Source organism: Thunnus albacares, chromosome 19 (genome assembly GCF_914725855.1).
Source record: "Thunnus albacares chromosome 19, fThuAlb1.1, whole genome shotgun sequence".
NCBI lineage: Eukaryota > Metazoa > Chordata > Actinopteri > Scombriformes > Scombridae > Thunnus > Thunnus albacares.
In genome coordinates this window covers 15,006,595-15,026,460 of record NC_058124.1, presented here as the reverse complement: position 1 = coordinate 15,026,460, position 19,866 = coordinate 15,006,595, and the positions used below count along the sequence as shown (strand labels likewise).

Below are 19,866 nucleotides of genomic sequence, written 5' to 3'. Positions count from 1 at the left end.
CAGCTGGTGGCCGCAGCTTCGCCACACGGAGTGAAAGGGCTAAGAAAGTGACGAAGGCTTGATGTAGGGGGGTTCAAGAAGGCTCGAGCATTGTTTTATTATTTTAAAGAGTGGCACACCAAAGATTTACTGAATACACAGCCAAAATGCTTTGCCACGTTACTCGTCCGGACTCGGTAGTGATGGAAGTGGAAGTTGATGCGAAGGCGAACGGTGAAGACTGTCTGAATAAGGTAGGCTGTGGTGGAATACACATCACGTTTTCTTATTATGATACCCTTTTAAAACACAGTTTCGTGGTAAGCCAAGGTAACAGTCATAGTTGACTCATAAAAATTAAAAAGTACCATTTTTCTAAACTTCAATCAATACATCGCTTATTTGCAACTCATCCACACTAGTACTGTAAATACAACAATTGAGGAATTGACCCTAATTTCATTTTAAATAAAATGCAGCCTGTTCGCTGCTGGAGACAATATTCAGCGTGAACTCGTGTGTAAACAACAATAAAACTATCGATATATATATGCTTAATTGTTGCAGATAGTGACGTAAGAAACAAAATGTTCTGCTGCGCACGGCGTGCACAAAATATGATACATTTGTTTGTAACTACGAAACATTAAAATATTAGTGCAGAAACGAAACTCTTGATATGATATACACGTAGGAAAGTTTTCATATTAGTGGAAAAAACCGCCGACTGTCGCCTCTACCTGCATGGCTTAGTCAGAGGCAGATGGTTTTGTGAAGGTTACTTGAGTTCATTCTTCTCCCTTGCAAGCACTCAGCGTCCTCACCACTCAAACTGAAACTTTATTTCGAACTAAGTTGTTTAGTTTAGATATCCGCCTCTTCACTCCTCCAGAAAGCAGACACAAATAGGATACGAACTCATCCTTTTCATCAGTAGCCTCAAGTTGTTTTTCCCCCCCAGTATTAAAACGTAAAGCTATTTCGTATGCATGGCATATTCCCAACTTGCCGTGGGTATGAATGAGTTTTATCTCAGGACTCCCTGCAAACGTAGCAGTTATGTAATAACCCCATGGCCGCAGCCGCTGAGAGGGCGTGGGATTGTGGGTTTGATGAGCCCCTTTCAGAGAGCCTCCCAAGTTTACTTCCACTTTATCTTGAGCTTGAGAATATTGATGGGTTTTATCTGTGTGAGTAGCACTGGGGTTGCAGAAATCCAAATTGACAAAGTGATAAAATAACTTAGCCTAATGCAAATAATCTTGTGAAACTTTATTGATTTTTGTTTGGGAACTCTGTTGGTTCTTGCCATCCTCAACTGCGAGGTTAATCTATTATGGATTGTCTTATTCAAGGAACATTTTACCCTGCTGTCACAGTGGCTTGACTAAAGACTGAAAACATGCAGCCAGCTTAACTAAACTATAAGTCTTCTTCTGACAAAATTATTGTCCCCTAATGCATTTCACCCAAGCACTTGGTTTTAGGATCCCTTTTGAATTACTTTGTCTAAAGTCCACTTTTATGATTTGCCTTATTTCTTTCATCTCTTTACAGGTTTGCAGAAAGTTGGGCATAATTGAAGTGGACTACTTTGGGCTGCAGTTCACAGGCGGCAAAGGAGAGAACCTGTGGCTGAATCTGAGGAATCGCATCTGCCAGCAGATGGATAATGTGACGCCGTGTCGACTGAGGCTGCGGGTCAAGTTCTTTGTGGAGCCCCATCTCATTCTGCAGGAACAGACGAGGTATGTTTACCAACTCACGTGCTGTATGGATATTGTGTGCAAATCTGCCAGTGGGCAGATGAGCAGATATAATTGTATTTAACAAGTTTCTCAACACGCACACATTCTATTCCAAGTACCTGAAAATCGACTTATCCTCACCCTGTCAGAGAAACAGAATATAGTCCATTTTTTTAATTAAAATGTAGTTTTCCTATAGTCTCTTTATCACTGAATGCCACATGCAACGAGTAGCAAAATGATAGAAAAACAAAGCCATCGTTAGAGAGTTCCCATAGCATAATCTGATCACTTTGTTTCCTATACAGTGGAATGCCCTGTAGTAACCTCTTCTCCAAGCCCTTCCGGGGTTACTATAGGTCATTTTGGTTGTGCGCCAGGCAGGAAATGTGATCCAGCAGCTCTAGGGCTGTGTGTTGCTCTGTGGCTGTCCCCAGGGACCCTCTCTGTGACAACCAGGACCTCTGTCACTGCCCCCATTCAACTGAAAATAACTTTTGTTGTGCTTTTTTTTTGTTTCGATTGTTTATGACCATTTTTGGCTGAACAAAAGCACAGACGTCAGTCTGACATTGTTGCAGATGCTGTTTGGAAACTGAGCAACAGGGAAAATGTAGGGTGTTTTCCTTGGAGTTTTTGTTTTCACTGAAATGCGTCATCATTAGTCACTTTCAGCTTGTTTTCAAAGATCTTTTTTAGTTTTTGAAAGTATCTGGATATGTTATCGCATGCGCACTTGAGATTTTTAATCGCACGTATATATGTGAAATGCAACATTTTTATTGTAGAAACACAATAGCCAGCAAAATATTTGATACATCTTCCCCTGCTATCTCTCCTCTCTGCTAGATCAGTTTAAACAAAAAAACTTTTGTCAGGAAAAAGTAGCCAGAAGTCTATGTCCTGACTGCTGAGTTTTGTTTGAAGTTATAAATAGCAGGGCGATTTGGAGGCCTCGGAACCTGTCCAAAACAACTTGTTTTACACACAGTATCTAGTGTGATATCGTGGATGTTATATTCACCCCAGGCGGTGCCACGAGTGTTTGATACTGCAAGGTCGGAACCACAGTTGTGGAGGGAGGCCAGACTGGAGGGGGAGATCTGTCGGGTGTCTTTTTAAGCTCCTCCATGCTTACTCTCTGCCCTCTCTCTCACTCACAGCATGCCACTAGAGCTGTTCATTAAACGGACATGTATCTGCCTTGGCCAGGATTTGTGTGGCATTCACAGTATGCTCCCAGTTGCTCCCCACTTCACCCGCTACCCCATCTTCATCTGTCTTTCACTCCCTCTTCCCTCACCTCAGTGTTTTACCAAATGTAAAAGTATAAACGTAATATTGTCTTGCTATGTTTTTTATCACTGTCAGATTTAAACAGTTTCCGCTCACACTCCCTCTCCGTCCATCTCACTCACCCTCCACCTCCTTCTGCCCCCCCCCCCCCCCCCCCCCCCCCCCCCCACTCTGGCCCATATTTGGTAGCCTTTTGAAGAAGAAAGTGAAAGGCAGCGGGGGGGAGAGAGAGAGCGTGAGCGTGGAGGACACTCGGCTGCCTGCGCTCTGACCTCCACTAGATTAGCAGGGGTTATCAACAGATGGCTGGTGTCGGGAGGGTGGGGGTCAGGGGGTTGTGAAAAAAGGTGAGATAAAGATGTGAAATGGCAGTCAAGGGTGTGTGGGGTTGCTACTAATAAATACTCGCACATGGCACACACCACCATGCTGTGAAGTTATGTGTTTAATTTTGGCACAGGCTTCATGCCATCCATCTGCTTAGATGTGATATCATTTAAGTGGTGGGGGAGCAAACACTGGCATCAATTTCAGAGATGAGGGGGAGATGTTGACACAGCAGTGAGATCTCGAGGTTTGACTCACAACTTTGTGATTTGCGATGTTATATTTACAAGGACCGTGAAAATATACATGACATTTCTCTGAATTTCTGTAACATGTATTTAATGTCATGTATTATTTTCATTATTTTTTTTCTATTATTATTATTATTATTATTATTATCATTATTATTATTATTAAAACCTTTTAAAATTTCTATCTTGACATGTAGGGAATATGTTGATAATTTGAGTAAATTAGCGCTTTGGTGACCTCCCGTTTCACTCATGGCTCATGCTGTCACCTTTGACCTACTTCAGCTACCACAGCCTCCACACAACCCATTCTGACCGCAGGCAGGCAGGCAGGCAGGCAGGCAGGCAGGCACACCTCATATTGAAACACACAGAAAACCATTCTCTATTACTCATTTTTGTTACTCAGCCATTTTCAGTACAGGGGAACATCTAAATAACTAGGTTAGGAATGCGTGTCCAATTCTTGTCTTGAGAAACTTTTTGGCCTTTCATCTTTGTAATAAGGCTGTCACAGAAACCTTTTTTTTTTTTTTCTTTAACCGTGTATGCAATACTTTGAGTCAGTGAACACGTTTGAAAGAGTCACTGAACACGCATTCACTCTATAGCATAACCACAAAGCATGGTTTTGTAGTTTCGTAAGTAGCAAGTATATGCGAGTTGAAGATAACGTCCTCAGCAGTGTTTGAACAAAGAAAAAAGGGCCTCCTTAGTACGCAACTCTCAGCAGAGTTGAGGGGTGGGCCTCTGTCTCTACACGCTTCGTATAGGCCTTATTACATAACCAGCACTGGACCAAGCGTGCACAGAGCAGCTTATGTAAGCTACTTTGCTGCCACGTAAAGCCCGACAGGTCAGTCGAGTGCTCATGCATACATACAGCTGACTATTGGGGCACTTTGTGGTTATTAATTTGTTGTTTTGTCTGTTGTCAGACTGTCTAATAAAGAGTTGTTTGGAAAATGTACTTCACATCCCACATTTTATAGTATTCAAACCAAAAAAAGAGGGTTGTGGATGCTTATAATACAGATTTCTGGTCGAATCCCCTACAATCAATAATATGTTAGCTATAAAACCTTTTTCTAATGCACACAACCAAAGTGCAGGCTCTCTCTTTTTTTTTTTTTTGGGAGGATGCCTGCAGTCAGAACAAGCTGTATGGAAGCTAGAGTAGGTCGAAGATGACGAGCAATGAGTTGCCAGGCTTCAGTTCATCTTGATTCTATGGCAGCTGTGTCTCCTGCTTCTAAAAACCCTTTTTCTTTAATCTCATTGCTCTGAGATTTTCCAATCCCTCACTTCTCTCAGGCTTGTTTTATAAATCTGTTTCCCAGCTTACTTTGCAAATGCAAACTTTGCAAATGCATGAAATTGCCTCTTGGGATGGCTTCTTCTCTTATCTCAGTTACTATTTTTGGCAGAGGAAGGTGCTACATTGAACACTACGCGAAGACAAAGACTAAAGCAGAGCCATTCTAACCTTCCAGTGGTTTGCTAGTGGACTTTGTTTTGCATTTAAATATGCTTTCAGCCGCCCACAGTCTTAGTTTAATCATTTTTATTTTATGCCAGTGGAAAAGTAAAGCAGCCCTCCAAAACATAGTATGCTTGTAGAACATCTGATTTGTATTCATCTGCATTTCCATGACGTATCAAGTGATGTGTTGTTACTGATCGGCTACAGGAACACACTTTCTATTGGTTAAGGGACACTGACCCAAGGGCCTCAAAACAGCCTGTGTTGTCTGCATCATTAAACCCCACTTGCTAGAGGGTGTTTCTGTTTTTAAATACGTGAATGTTTCTCCTTCATTAGCCCCCGTATTTAGCATTCCGATCAGGCAAATGTTGGGTACCCTCAAAGGGCACAGCTGTTAGTACAGGCTTTATCTGTGGTCCTGATTGTTAACCTGTTAACCTCTTTGTTCCTAAGCCTGTCTTTCACTTCTGTTTTTTTCCCCCTATGCAGAGTTTCACAAATTCAGAAAAATCCAGTCTGAACAGAATAGTCACATTTTATAAAAGAATGTATAAGACAAGTATTTGTGAATAGTTAACACTAAGCAATGGTGAAGAAATCAAAAACACAAACACTCCTATCCTCAAAGTCAAACATGTCAGATTTCTGCTAAACAGTTTGTTTTGTGATGTAGCACATGTGGAAACTATTCCAGACTCAAAATATTTAATCCAATTTGAAGGACTTTGCTCTATTTATGTCATTGCAGTGTTTGACTACTCGTGGGGCAGCGCTCTTCCCTTCTTATATAAGCCCATCACGCGATCCAAAGAATGACCGGTGACAACAAACTGCAACAGACCATTGACCTGTCCAGGGTGTTTCCTTGCCTTTCACCCAATAGCATGGTGGGATAGCTTCCAACCCTCCATGATGCTGAGTAGTATGCCAGAGCATAGTTTGGTCATGCACAAAGAAAAGGTTTACATTCAGCATGATCATCTTTGTTTTTTTTTTTTTTTTTTACAAGAGTGAAATGCAGTTTTAACTTGCAATAGCTAACCCATGAAAGCTGAGACAAGAACATTGGCGCTTTTACACCAGCTGAATGTTCTGCAAAAACAACGAGGTAATTTATTCAGATCACACACACACAAGTTATCATTTTCAGCTCCATGTGGCAGGCTACACAGGCGATCAAGCCAAAGATCACACTAGTTGCCTGTAGGAAACAAGTGTTCCAAAATACCACCCAATTTTTTTAAATTTTTTTTTTATCAGCATGCTCCACCATCTGTAATTAGTCACTTATCATTTTCTCTCCTCCATCATTTGTTGTGCACTCGAGTAACCTAGCCCTGGTTTGTCCTGTTTGAAATCATAATATTAGCCCTTGTCCAAGAATGAAAGAATTGTTATTTTTGTTTGACGCCTGAACACAGGATCGATGCTGGGCTTTAATCACCAGTTTACCATCCAGTACAGAGCACCAGCCTGTAACCCAAGGCATTTAGCATACAAACAACTTCTTTGTTTTATTGCTGTACGGCTTTCAGTTCAACTCAGCACAGAGAATAGGCATATGTGTTAAATTTAGCACCGGGAATTATTCTTTTGCAACTTGGAACTATGCAAAATAACATGATTTAAAACTTCAAATAAGTGTAGTGATTTTAGTCTGATTTTTCCATTCACCTCGGGAGAAGATCTTTAGCAGAGTTTACTATAGTTCATTGACAGATAGTAACCTCTCAGCACTCAGCTCCCAGCAGTGTTATTTGACTAGCTTACAAACCGCATTATTGAGAGCCTAACCGATGAGGTCTGAAACTCTACTGGTGATTGGCTGGATGAGGTGCAGTCTCTAGGCAGTAGTGTTGGGTTTCAGTTCATGGGGACTTTTTGTTCCTCCGTGCGCTGAGCTGGCTGACATTCTGCAGCCTACTTTGGGGGGGAAAAGACACCGGGTCGGGGCAGAAAACACAATAGTGACAATGGGAAAATGACACAATGGTTTTATAGATGGGCGGCACAGACTGGAGAGAGTTCAGTTGATGTGGTGATGACCGTCCGGTACTTTAAGTAAGCTGGTGCTTAGTTTCTCTGACACAAGGGGTACATATAAAAACTGGTAAAGATTTCTCAAATTAAAAAAAAATGCATTTGTTAGCATGGAGTTACTCAAAAGTGCACACTGCATTTTGAGATTTTTTAGATTTTAATGGTCCCACTGGGCAGAAGAAATCACGTAAAAAATTTGAGTTATCTCATACCCATCCTCATAACTCAGCTTTGCAACCAGTGACCTATTTCCAGATATTCTTTCTCAGGGCTCAGTCCTGCTTTAATTGAATTATTCCAACCAGGCAATCAAGTATTCAAACATTCCTGCAGCAGCCCACATGACCTCTCCTTCCCCCGCACCCACTGTTTTGAATCGCATGTACTTATTCTCCTTTCTCCTGCTCTGTTAGCATTCACAGGAGGTATTATGACTTATATATGAATAAGCCTCTTAAGACTTTGATTATAGGTTATCTCTATGAAGGACAAAGCAATGATGAGGTATAGAGAGTGTAATACATTGAAGTAGGCCAGGAGACTTCGGTCTCAGCGCAGACTTCCTGGCTCTCAGTCTGTGTCTGGTATGTTGGTGAGGGCCAGTCTAAAGAACAAGGGAATGCACTGATGTCTGCCTTGTTTCAAATACACTTCACGGATGACCGTAATGATGCGTGTGCAAATGTGTTCGAATAGTAATGGGTGTAGCATACAGAGGGAAGGCCTTGCTGCTGATAAACAGCTTCTCAAGCTGATGCAACCTGGCATCCTCACATGCCAGCAAGAGAGAGATTTAAGTCCTGTGATTCCGTCTAGCCAATTCACTCTCATGAGAGTCACAGTGACTTAAACTCTTTATCATCTGCTTGCATGCCCATTTGGTTGAGGGGGGGGCGGGTTATGGGGGTCATTTATCCACTCCGTCGTCTCTTGTCTTGTCACCTTTGCTACAGGCATGTAAACCTCCGTGGGGTTGTAAAAGAATAATTTTGAGAAAGTATGTCCAGATATATTTAGTCACTTCAAGTGTTAGATGTTCCCACTCAGGAAACATCGAAAAAGGCACACAAAAAAAACAATCAACCACAAACACCATATTAGGAAACATCTGTGGGCTGCTGTTTTTCCTATGCTCTGTGCTTCAGCAGAGTTTAGAGAGGATCTCAACAGGTGCTGAGGCAGCAAACCACCTGAGCTGACTGATCCTGGGACTAGCTGTCTGAGAAGCTAGGAAGAGGCTGGGAAAGTTTTTAACAGATGTTTATGTTTCTTATAATTATACAACTGGGGAAAAAAAATATTATTATGATTAGAATAAAACAGCCGATAAAATAACCAGACTAAAGTGTTGTTTTAAAGCAGGATACAGTAGCAGTTCAGCTTCACAGGGGCGTCAGAAGGAAAAAATAGTTTCTATCTGCATGTGACGCAGCTGTGTATTCTCAGTATTAGCCACATTGCCGTGGTGTTTGGCGAAGTACATATCAGCCGCCTCTCACTCAGCCTCAGGGGCGGTCAAACAGGAACAAGCTTTCAGTTGCAGGCTCTGTTAACTTCTTCTACTGTACAGCTTATGATAGGTGTTTTCTTCCAAACAACAATTGGAAATTTGGCCTGAGCTCAGCAAAGCGCGCACACACCTGTTTACATACATGTGGGCACCCACAACACGGGGAACGCAGGAGTCAGATGTCTTGCTCAGCAGCCCAGTGGGTAAAAGTTACATACCGTAGTCCACATTGTCACAGATGGTCGGTCAAGTGAAACAGCATAGAGGTTAAACTCGGCACGACTGCTTAAGTTACATATTCTGTTGATGGCACAACAGCAAACTGACAAAAGCATTCATCAACACAAGTCGTAGCCCGTTAAGATATTAAATGCCTTGCTCATCAGCTCCATGACTGCATGACCGATATTAACCTCTTGCCAATCCCCGCCTGAACTAGAGTAACCTCCGCAGCTTGCCCTAGAGTAACCCTTTGTCGGCACCCTGTATCTCCCAGTCAAGTCAGGCCCATTGTTTGCGTCAGGCAGGTAGCAAAGTAGCAGCGCTCCATCACATGACGCCTGCTGGGCCTGACACAATAGAGCACAGTGTTTGTGTGTGCGCGCGTTGGAGGGAATGGGATGTTTAACACCATATCAAAGCACTGTTTGTTATGCCTAAGGCTAGTCAGCTACGGGGCTTCGTTGTTATGGTCTGGTTTTATCAGGAGTGGTGTAGGCTGACTTTGCGTGCCTCACAGTTGCTTTTACTGCTGTTGATACTCCTTAGAAGCATGTGAATGTGTCTGTTGGATGAGGTGTGTCCATGTTTTTGCATACAGTTACAATACACACGTGTGCGTATTTTGCCACCAGTTCCCTCAAGAGTCTGGTTCTTAGTCCCAAGAGATGGCAAAGGAAACGTCACCTCCAGCGCATCCTCTGAGATCATCTCAGGAAGATGGAATTCTATACAAACAAAGCACTACGGGTTCATATAAACTTAATAAAGCAATGATGAGTGCTACCTTCCTTCAAATTTGCTCCTCTAAAATATCCTTAAGTTACAGTTTGACCTAATTTGCAAAAATTAAAAATGTCTCTCTTTGCATCATACTTCAAAGAGAAATGCTGCTCAAGGGAGATTTTTTTTTTTTTTTTTTTTTTGTAGATGAGAAAATAACAAGCAGTTTCAGGTGTAGTCGGCTTTTAGTATACCATCAGGATGTGGTCGGTCACAGCCAGTATCTTTCACTTCTATTTCTCCACAATAAAGTCTACTCCTGCTAGAGCTCTGTTCAGCACAGGATACTTTCATAGTTTCATTTTTGTTATAAGGTTTGGTCTAAAGAGCAGATAATGTTATCGGGGGTGAGGGGGGTGAGCTATTTTAGAATTAGGAAATTTGTTCCGCCACGACTAACACACTCCTGTAGAAGCAAAATATATGTCTGGAGTGAGGGTGATGGATAGCCAAGTCAAGACATGTATAATGAAAGAAATCCAAACACCAGGCACACCTACAGGATTACAGCTAATCAGCAACACTGTCCGGTGGAAAGCTGCCCAGCTGGTTTGTAGTTACAGAAGCAGCTGACAAGAAGCAGGCTGATCTTCTTCAGGTTACTGTGCCAAAGGGCATCTCAAGGAAGCATCTGTTAAGGTTACTTAAGTTCAACGTTCATGATGTAAGGATTGAGTCGGTGTGTTTTATTTTCCTTTTGACGTCTTGTCTCCTGCTGCTAGCAAGGAGAAAAAATCCCTCACATCTTCTAGTCAAAACAATGGAAAGGACCTGCCATGGCTTATTTTTTGAGAATTTAGTTGTTTTCTTTGGCCACACCAGAACTTGGTGTTCTCATCTTATCGTTCAGCCCAAACCCAAACAATTGTTGTTTTTGACTACCATTAATCTTTTGAACTATTTTTCCAAATGTCACCTTATAAACCCACCTCATTTGAACAAGAATAGTGGGTTGATAATTCCATAATGTCATGCAAAACAAGATAAGCAATAACTTGGCATGGTTTTACATGGGCGTATTGAATGAGTTTGGGGTTATTCAACCACGTTTTTGACAACAAGCCACAGATGCAGTACACAGACAGGATGCCAGGCATTGTAGGTCGTTCTAAATCCCATTATTGGATTCAACATTCAGACTTATCGCTTAGCAGCACGTGGAGGCGGTCACACATAACTCACTGAGTCACCAGGTTAAAAGTCAAGGTCCTTCCTATACCGGAGAAAAACTATTATTCAATCCTGTAACTTCTTTTCCTCCTCTCCTCTCAACTGCCACTTTAAGAGCCGTCAGTGAATACACACATTCACAAAGGAAGTTCTTATACCGTGTTTGAGGAAGAGATTGAAAAAGGGAAAGTGAGCCATTGTGACCAAACATGTCACAGTTGTTTTTGCTTCTATTACACGCACACAAACACCTGCCGTCTGTGGTGTAATTCTATCCCTAATAATGACCACCTGCTACAGCCTGTTTGTGCTTCAGACACCCTGACTCCTGTAGCCATCACACATGAAAGTCAGTTGTACAATGGAAAAAAATAAAGTGATATGGTGCAAAGAAATGTATTCATCTTAACACTTATTTACTAGATTTTAATGTCAGTAATAAGATTTCCCATTTGACCGCTGTTGTGTTTTCCCTTTCCACCAGACACGTCTTCTTCATGCACGTGAAGGAGGACCTCCATAACGGTCACCTGCGTATGGGCTCAGAACAGGCAGAGGAGCTGAGTGCACTCCTGGCACAGGCCGAGTTTGGTGACTACAACCAAAACACAGCCCAGTACTGGTACTCAGAGCTGTGTGGAGAGGAGCCAAGCCCTGCCACCATCAACAGGTACAGTATTATTACAATTCAAAATATCTCATTATCTTTTCCTACCTGTCTGCTCCAGGATTTGACTCACTAATTCTCAGCCTAGCCTTAGAATTAGTCCTACCAGAGCCTCCTGTCCTGTATATTAGTACTATATGTCTCATCATTAGTTGTAGTGTTGCACTTAAAGACATGCATACGCAATTGTTCTGGCCGTTCCACAGTTACTGCAACCTGTTGACCTTTTCCATATGTCAGCTCATCTGAAACTCAGCCCCCTCACTATCTGTGAGGGAGGTAGGAGTCCATCCCATAAAGACATGATGAAAAGTAAATAATGGGTCATGGCAACAAGCCAAGGATGGCATAATGTGGCAGCTGGTGTTTGAGGAAATGCTGTACAAAAATTTTATACTGAGTTGAGCTAATAAAGCTGTCTTTTATATTTCGTTTTTAGATATTGCAGGCAGAGTACTGTAATTTTTTTTTTTTTTTTGTCTGAGGTGAAAGACTTTAGATAAGAGTGTATCACACACAACCACACAGTGTGTGTAAGCTGTTTGACACACACAAATACTGTCAGCAGAAATGAGCAGCTGACAGGAGATCAGATAACAAGTGTTTGCAGAGTTTCACCAAACCTCCCACTGTACATTGTGAATGTTTTATCTCTAAACAAAAAAGCGGAAGACAACATTTCACTAGTTAGAGTCAGAGAACGTGGATCTGAATGCGTTATCAAATTTCAGAGATTAACAACACAAGTGCTACTGTTCCCCAAATGCTGAGACTCCTAAATTATTATACATTATCAAGCCCATCTGCCAAACATGCTACATTAAACTCTATCCATGTGCAATATCGGTCCAGCAGGCACTGCTGTTCATTGCTACACCCACACTCAACCCCGGCATGACAGTTTGTGTGTTATGTATGCTGGTAGATGCATTCAGCATGATTATTTTCTATAAGTTGCTCTTAGAATGACCTCCCTACTGTGGATCAATGTGTTATACATATGCCCATATGCATTTCTTACTTCAGTCTGTTTAAACAGACCTAAAAGAAGCATTCAGCTAACCTTCCTAAGCAATGATCTCAAAAGTATAGCTGTTAGAAAAGAGCCAGTTCAGTATCAAAGCTCTTTGCCTCAGGGTGTGTTCCACTTTGACATCTTAAACATAGTTTTACATTTATCCGACTTGTATAATGCACCTGTCACAGTGAGTGTTCTTGATCTATGATAAATAAGGAACAATATTGTATGATAAGCTCACTTTCAATCTGAGCATTAGAGCTGAATCACCTAAATCTGTTGTCTCACTTTCCCCCACATTTTCTCTCCTGTAGTATCGTATCCAGACACAAGGCTCTGGAGGGTTCGAGCCAGGGCTCAGTAGAGTATCAGGCCCTGCAGCTGGTCTCCTCTCTGGAGCACTACGGCGTGGAGTGGCACTGGGCACGCGACGCAAATGGCCAACGGCTGGCCATAGGAGTCGGTCCGGAGGGCATCGCTGTTTGCAAGGAGGACTTCAGCTTAGTCAACAGGTATGTTTAGCCTAGGCATCTACTAACAGCTGTATGTGTTCTGATAGTGATAGTGTGTTGCAGTTAGGTGTCAAGAATGCATGGTTTATGACTTCTCTTCGACTATATATAATTTCTCTGTTCTCTCCGTCTCATTTCAGAGTAAGCTATCCCATCATTCAGATCGCCACCCAGTCTGGGAAAACCGTGTACCTGACAGTAACCAAGGACACAAACGACAGCGTGGTGCTTTTGTTCAAGCTGATCAGTAACCGGGCAGCCAGCGGCCTGTACCGGGCCATCACAGAGACCCACGCCTTCTACAGGTGAGAGCAAAAGATGTACAGTATTTCAGCTCAGACCAATGGCTCACATACACTCAGAAGTTATATGGCTCTGCAGCCAGATTTTTAATAGAAGTGGATTCAGGCCTTTTGAATGACTTTGCGTTATGGCACAAAGTTAATACTGACTTAAAGTGTTATAAGTAAATAAGAGCAGTCGGCTATAGACCGTAGCTTCCTCCATGTGGTGAGGCAAGATACTGGAACAATTCAAATTAATTTTGAGCTCTGCTGCTCAGCTGAGTTCTGTGTCCTATATGTCTGTCTGTCAGCAGTCTTGTTAGTCATTCACCAGTCTGACCTGTATTTCCTAACCACTGTAGCATGTCCTGATGATATAGAGCAGTCTATTTTTCACTGTTCATCACTAACAGTAGGTAGCCTAAGTGACGTGGGGAAAAACCTGACCTAAAATGTGTTTGTAATCATTAACTAAGTGTGCTCCTGTTCCTTTCTTTCCCCGCTATGGCATAGATCCATGCAAAATAGGGCACATAACCACATATAACATGTCCTTGACCAGCATCAGTGTTGATGAAAACATTGATTTTACAGGATAAGGAGGGATATATATACCTTTTTTTCCTTCCCATAAACAATGTGTGTGTCTTTTGTGAGTGTGTGTCTGAAATTTTTAGTGAGCAGGGACAATTCAAATGGCTGAGCTATGAAATTGTTCTCAGTCACAATAGTACAAAGGTACAAAAGACAGCCCTGTCCTTTTGTTTCAGGGATGGGTTTTAGCTCAGACTCTGCAAATTTTAATTTTTTTTTTTTTTTGCAGTCATGTCTTCATCCTGCTTTCTCAGAAACAAGTGTACAGTGTTTATCTCACAGTGGCGAACGTCACATCAGAACAGAATGAATATTAGGTGTTTTCTAAATAAACAGTGTAGGTTGGATGTTGAATTATTTAGACATACCCTCCACAACAGTGACTGCAGAAACAATCATTAGTTAACAAAGATGATTTGATCAAAATTGGTGATTTTTCTGGTAAAACACTGTTTTTTTATGACATTAGTTATCATGTCTTATAATTTTTTTTAATCATGTTTTATTCATTTCAATTTCCAGATGCGACACAGTTACGAACGCAGTGATGATGCAGTACAGCCGAGACTTCAAGGGCCACCTGGCTTCACTTTTCCTCAACGAAAACATCAACCTGGGCAAGAAGTACGTTTTCGACATCCGACGTACCTCCAAGGAAGTGTACGACCACGCCCGCCGTGCCCTCTACAACTCCGGCGTCGTGGACCTGGTTTCTCGCTCCGGCAGCGGGGAACGCTCGTCTCCTTCACGCTCCCCAAGCAGGGACAACCAGCAGGACGAGGGGCTGGACTGCGGGAGCTGCCAGCAGAGCCGAGCCTTGCAAGAGAGGCTGCAGAAGCTCCGAGAAGCTCTGTTATGCATGCTGTGCTGCGAGGAGGAGATAGACGCTGCATTCTGCCCCTGTGGCCATATGGTGTGCTGCCAGACCTGCGCAAATCAGCTTCAGGTGAGTCTTCTGTAATTTTTGTGAAAATGTGTCTACACTTTGCCATGTAAGACGGAGTTTATCAGCCACAGTGTTTGCGGTGGGGGGGGGGTGTTATTAATATGGTAAGCATTTTTTAAGCCATATACACTGAGAGATGACACTGTTGGCAATTTCTATACTGCAAATGCTGATGTCAACAAGAACTTCAAAGTTGTTCTTCATAAAAGTAAAGTAGACAAGAAGGCACAAAGCTTGAAAAAGGGAAAAAAGAAGTCTTGCTTTTTTTTTTTTTTTTTGGTTGTTTGGTCCTTGACTTGAGACACCTCAGCCCACTTTGAGTTTGCAGCTATATCAAAAGCTCTTTAATTATACTTTAGTTTTAGCTTCTCATCCTTTATGGTCCTTTAACCAGCATCAAAAGCTTTTCTTACACTCTGCTGACCTGATTGCTCTCTCACTTAATCAGCTAAATGTTGCCTATCTTTGTGGAAGCAGATGGTGTTAGTGTGTGTGTGTGTGTGTGTGTGTGTGTGTGTGTGTGTGTGTGTGTGTTTGTCTTATGAAGGGATTATAGCAGCCAGGCAAATCTCCCTTCCATTAACTCAACTAGGAAACGTGACCCAGCTAATAGATGTGTGAAAGAGTGAGGAGAGACTTAAGACAATAGAGGGAAAGAAAGTTCCACTGCTTTCAGCATGACTGCAAGCTGTTTTCTCATTATAGCAACCTGTTACACTTGTTTGTTTTCATCATTAAACTCGCCTTGTCTAAGATATTTCCCACAGTGTCCTTCAATCTTAACACCAATAGTGGTCAGATGACCTGAGTGATGACTCATTACACGCCTAATGGCAGTCAGCAGTACTCCCCCCTAGCACATTTGATGAGAGCAGGTTTCCATGATTCTCAGAACTGTCTGATATTGTCTCACATTCATCGAAACTGTCATTTGCTGGCTTTGACACGTTGCTGGCTTTGATGTCACAACATGTGTGTTAACCCATTTTGTCATACATTGCATGATGAGTACATTTCTGAACAAACGTGTAGTTTGCTCGGGCCTTTTTTTTAAAAAAAAAAAAAAAAGAATTTAACAAAATGAAGCAAGGCCATGAGATGTTTGAGATGTCTTATGAGGGTCTGTGGATACTTTTGAGTTAAGAACAAAAGAAATTCCACCCAAGATTCCCTAGATAAGGATGCCAAAATATATTTATTGCTAAAGGGTAATGGACCTCTAAGGGGTTCACAGCATTTATATTATGTATGTATGTAGTGACCACGTTGCCGTCTTTGCATCACATCTGACCAAAACCAAATGTATAAACAGCTCTCTCTAACTGTTAGAAAATAAACAGCTATTTAGTGCTTAATACTATTTTTTTATTTTTTTTCCTCCTCCCTCAGTTGTGTCCCGTGTGTCGCTCGGAGGTGGAGCACGTGCAGCACGTCTACCTGCCCACCTGCACCAGCCTGCTGAGCCTGGCGCTCACCGACAACCACCAACAGCACCGCAGCAACATCCCAGCGCCCATCCACAGAGACATGGCTTCTCCTCACAGTTGTTCGGCCACAGAATACGACCACAAGATCTACCACACATAAAGACATTTCCGCTAAAGCCACCAAACTCCACGAACACTTTGAAGCTATACCAGCCAGATGAAAGTTTATTATAGAACATTTGGACATCCGTCTGTGTTTCCTGCCTGGACTCCATGAACCTCCAAACATATAGAAACTCCGGAGCGTAATCAGACATTGACGCACTCAAGCCACTCCTTCAACTTATATGTGTGTGTGTGTGTGCGTGTGCGTGTGTGTGTGTGCTTTTTATTGTTACTTCCCTTCCGTTCAGGCTTTCACTGTGTTTGGCTGGTTCTTGGTATTGTTGGTTATGCTAAGACATCTGTGTCATTCTGTCAAAATCTTGTTTGTTTTTATACAGCTCCTTATCCCCCCCCTGCCACACAATGGTTTTAGATTGGGCTCTTATTGTCCATGTTAAGTAAATTATTGCATCAGTTGACCTGATACAAAATAGAAACATTCTTTTTTTTTTCGTTTTCATTTTTTTGAATTATGCTTTGAATTTGTGTTTTTTGGTTTATCTTCTTTGCTCCATATCAGGCTCCTAGCCCCAGAACCCAAACCATATGACGAACGTATGTGTTTTAGAATAGCTAAGCACTGTACATAATGGTTGAGTCTTTTTTTTTTTTTTTTTTAAAAGCTTTCTGACATTTTAAAGCTTATCTATTTGATTTGAGAACTGAATTTTATGGTGTAACAGAGTGAGATGAATTTTTTTTTTTTATATTTTATTGCTTATTTGTTTTTGTCATGTTCCATGTTTTTCATGCCAATGAGGAGGTATTTAGAGGCTAAGCAGCAGTGCTCTGGGTAAAGCACTGTATTATAATTAGACACTGCAGGCGATAAGGCAGCTGGGGTCCTGTTCTTGTGACCTCTGAGTCAAATGGGGGTCTTGAAGGTTCTTTTAGCCCATCAGAACTATATCTTGCTGACACTCCTCCACCTTGAAATGGGTCTTGATTAACTGCCACTTTGTCCAAAACAAGCCCAATTTCATAGACTGCAGCACCTTAACAATTTTATCTCCATGCCAACAGAGAGTTAGAAATTAAGAGCACAAACGCTCTTAATACTAGACACAGAACCACAAGGTTATCTACGAGAAAATAGGAATTTGCTCAGCAGCGGCTGCTTCCTCTGAAAACCTCAGCTGTATATTTCTTCTCTGGGGTGTAATAGTGGGTTCCGTTTGGACATTTTTTTTTAAAGGGTACTAGGAGATCTGTCTGTGCAATACTTGCTTGCTTTTTGAAAAGCTTTTCATTTTCAATTTTTATTTAATTTCAAAGACTATATTTAAAAAACTACATTGTCACTTTACCAAGGAAGTTTTCCACGTCTGTATGGGGTTTGGCCTTAATGTAGCAGCAACACCATGTTATAAACTTTCCACAGACTTTTTTTTTTAAGAAAAGGAAAACTTAATTTCTTTAATGCTGACTCGATTAAGCTCAGTCACTACAGGGGAAGGACTTTTATTTTTCACATTGTACAAGTAGCAACTTGTTTCTGTTTTCTGAAGCAAAAGCCACTATGCTCTGTAAGATATAAGAATAACTTAGAATTGAATCATTTTTTTATATATTCTGCTTTTAACAAAAGAGAAAGTATTAATAAAGTTGTTTTTAAAAAAAACAAACCTCACTTTGGATCTCTGGGACATTTGTTTCAGCTTCATATGGATCTGAAAGCACTTAAACTTGACATCTTATTCAGAAAAAGTTAGACACCAGTGCAGAAATCACAATACATACACTATATGTTGGATTGAGCATACATTGTTTAGGTGTACTTTATGGCTTCTAGGTAACCAACCACCAGACCAGTGCTTCCCAATCTGGAGGTCTGGACTCCCAAAAGGTGTTAAAGATTAATCTGAGATAATTAAAAAGATATAAAATAGAAAAAATGTTAAATAAAACTGTACTTCTCACATTTTTGCTTTTTTTTTCTTTTAAAACACTGATTACTTTCACCTCTTCAGGCCTCAAAAAATCATTCATATTAGAAAATTAAGGAGGGGTAAATCTCTGCACTGCTCACAAACTCTATACTCCACACTAAGGCAATACTGTACATAATGTATAATGAGGGTTTTTAAAGGTTAACCAAACCAAAAAGATCTCCCTCATGAAACTTAGGATATCAGGTCCCTGTTCAAAGAAGCAAATTTACTGAGAAAACTTTAAAACTTTGCTTCGTTTTAAACAGCAAAGTTATCCAGAAAATTCCAGTCCCAGAGGGTTCAGATAAGACTTGCTGAGATTGTCATTACCTGTTAAGTTGCATGGAGCGAATAGCTGCCATGACTTTGGTCTTCACTGCTCCAGCACTCCAGGTGGATGATACACTGAAAGGTCAACACGTCATTTGTCATTGTCAGGCCGGGAAAAGGAGCTGAAAGTAGCACAGTGTGTTGCACAAAGACGCCTTCTGTGTTAATGAGAAATGACAAGCAACACTGGACTGTCTTTATAAAGTATGGAAATGAGAGTTAAGTATAACAACAATTAATAAGTCTGTTTTTCTCCCTCTCTCCTTTTATCTCTCTTTTTTTTTTAATCACAGGCATCACTGCTGTTAAAACCCCAAGAACACTGTTGACAGCAGGGAGACGTACAGTATAGTCGGCTATGCAGAACACCAGTTGTGCTGCAGGTTAGAAAACAAAGTAGCATCAAAGACAAAACACTATCTGACTGTAAAGTTAACCTTCAACCAAATAGAAAAACAGTTTTAAATGGGACACAGTGGGGCACAATAGAGACACGTGTTGTCGTGATCAAGATCAATGGCAGAGACTCCTTTGTTTGCATCCTTGACATAGATTCACATGCATGCACATGCAGGGACAAACTAGAAACAGGGCCAAAGTGCTCATGTCATGTCTTCTGCACTTACTTTGCCCTGACCCAGTGATATATAGTTGACGCAAAAACAGGAAAACCATTAAGGAAGTTTGAAAAAGCTGGATAAACTTTTAAAAGCTTTTAATAAGAAAGCAGTTGAAAAACATGGAAAGACTATAGAGACGTAAGCTCTTTCAAATGCAACAAAACAGAGAATGTTTTTTTGTTTGTTTCCCCCCCCCCACTAATCCAAAACATATCTAACACCACACACAACTGCATTAATCTTTTGTTGAAAAATTTCCAACGAAATGTGGATTTTGCAGTGGGTGACGCAGTGTAGAGCCAATGTCACAGAATAATAGGAAGAGAAAACTGAAATGGCTTAGCAGTTTTTTACTGAAAAATGTGGTTTGGATTTGCTTAATCTGTTGCATATTAATGTTCCACTGGAATCCTGTTAAGATAAAAATGCCTCTGACACGTGGGGTATTTACAGCCTTTTCAATAATTTGTTGAAACAATTAAAGGGCAGCTTCGCAAAATAAAAACATAATAAATAAGATTCAGTCCTGTCTTTAAATGTTCTGGCAAAATATATTCACAAAA

The 19,866-nt window shown here is 41.2% G+C and overlaps 1 protein-coding gene across 1 annotated transcript; it reads left to right on the top strand.

Moving 5' to 3' along the window:
* Positions 1-23: 23 nt before the first annotated feature.
* On the top strand, positions 24-17,924 carry LOC122969469 (E3 ubiquitin-protein ligase MYLIP-A-like). The gene is made up of 7 exons (XM_044335149.1): positions 24-233; positions 1,537-1,727; positions 11,294-11,479; positions 12,809-13,006; positions 13,147-13,311; positions 14,407-14,830; positions 16,220-17,924. Exons 1-7 carry the CDS (start codon positions 147-149, stop codon positions 16,415-16,417), a joined length of 1,449 nt encoding a protein of 482 aa, XP_044191084.1. The 5' UTR covers positions 24-146; the 3' UTR covers positions 16,418-17,924.
* The last annotated feature ends 1,942 nt before the right edge of the window (positions 17,925-19,866 follow it).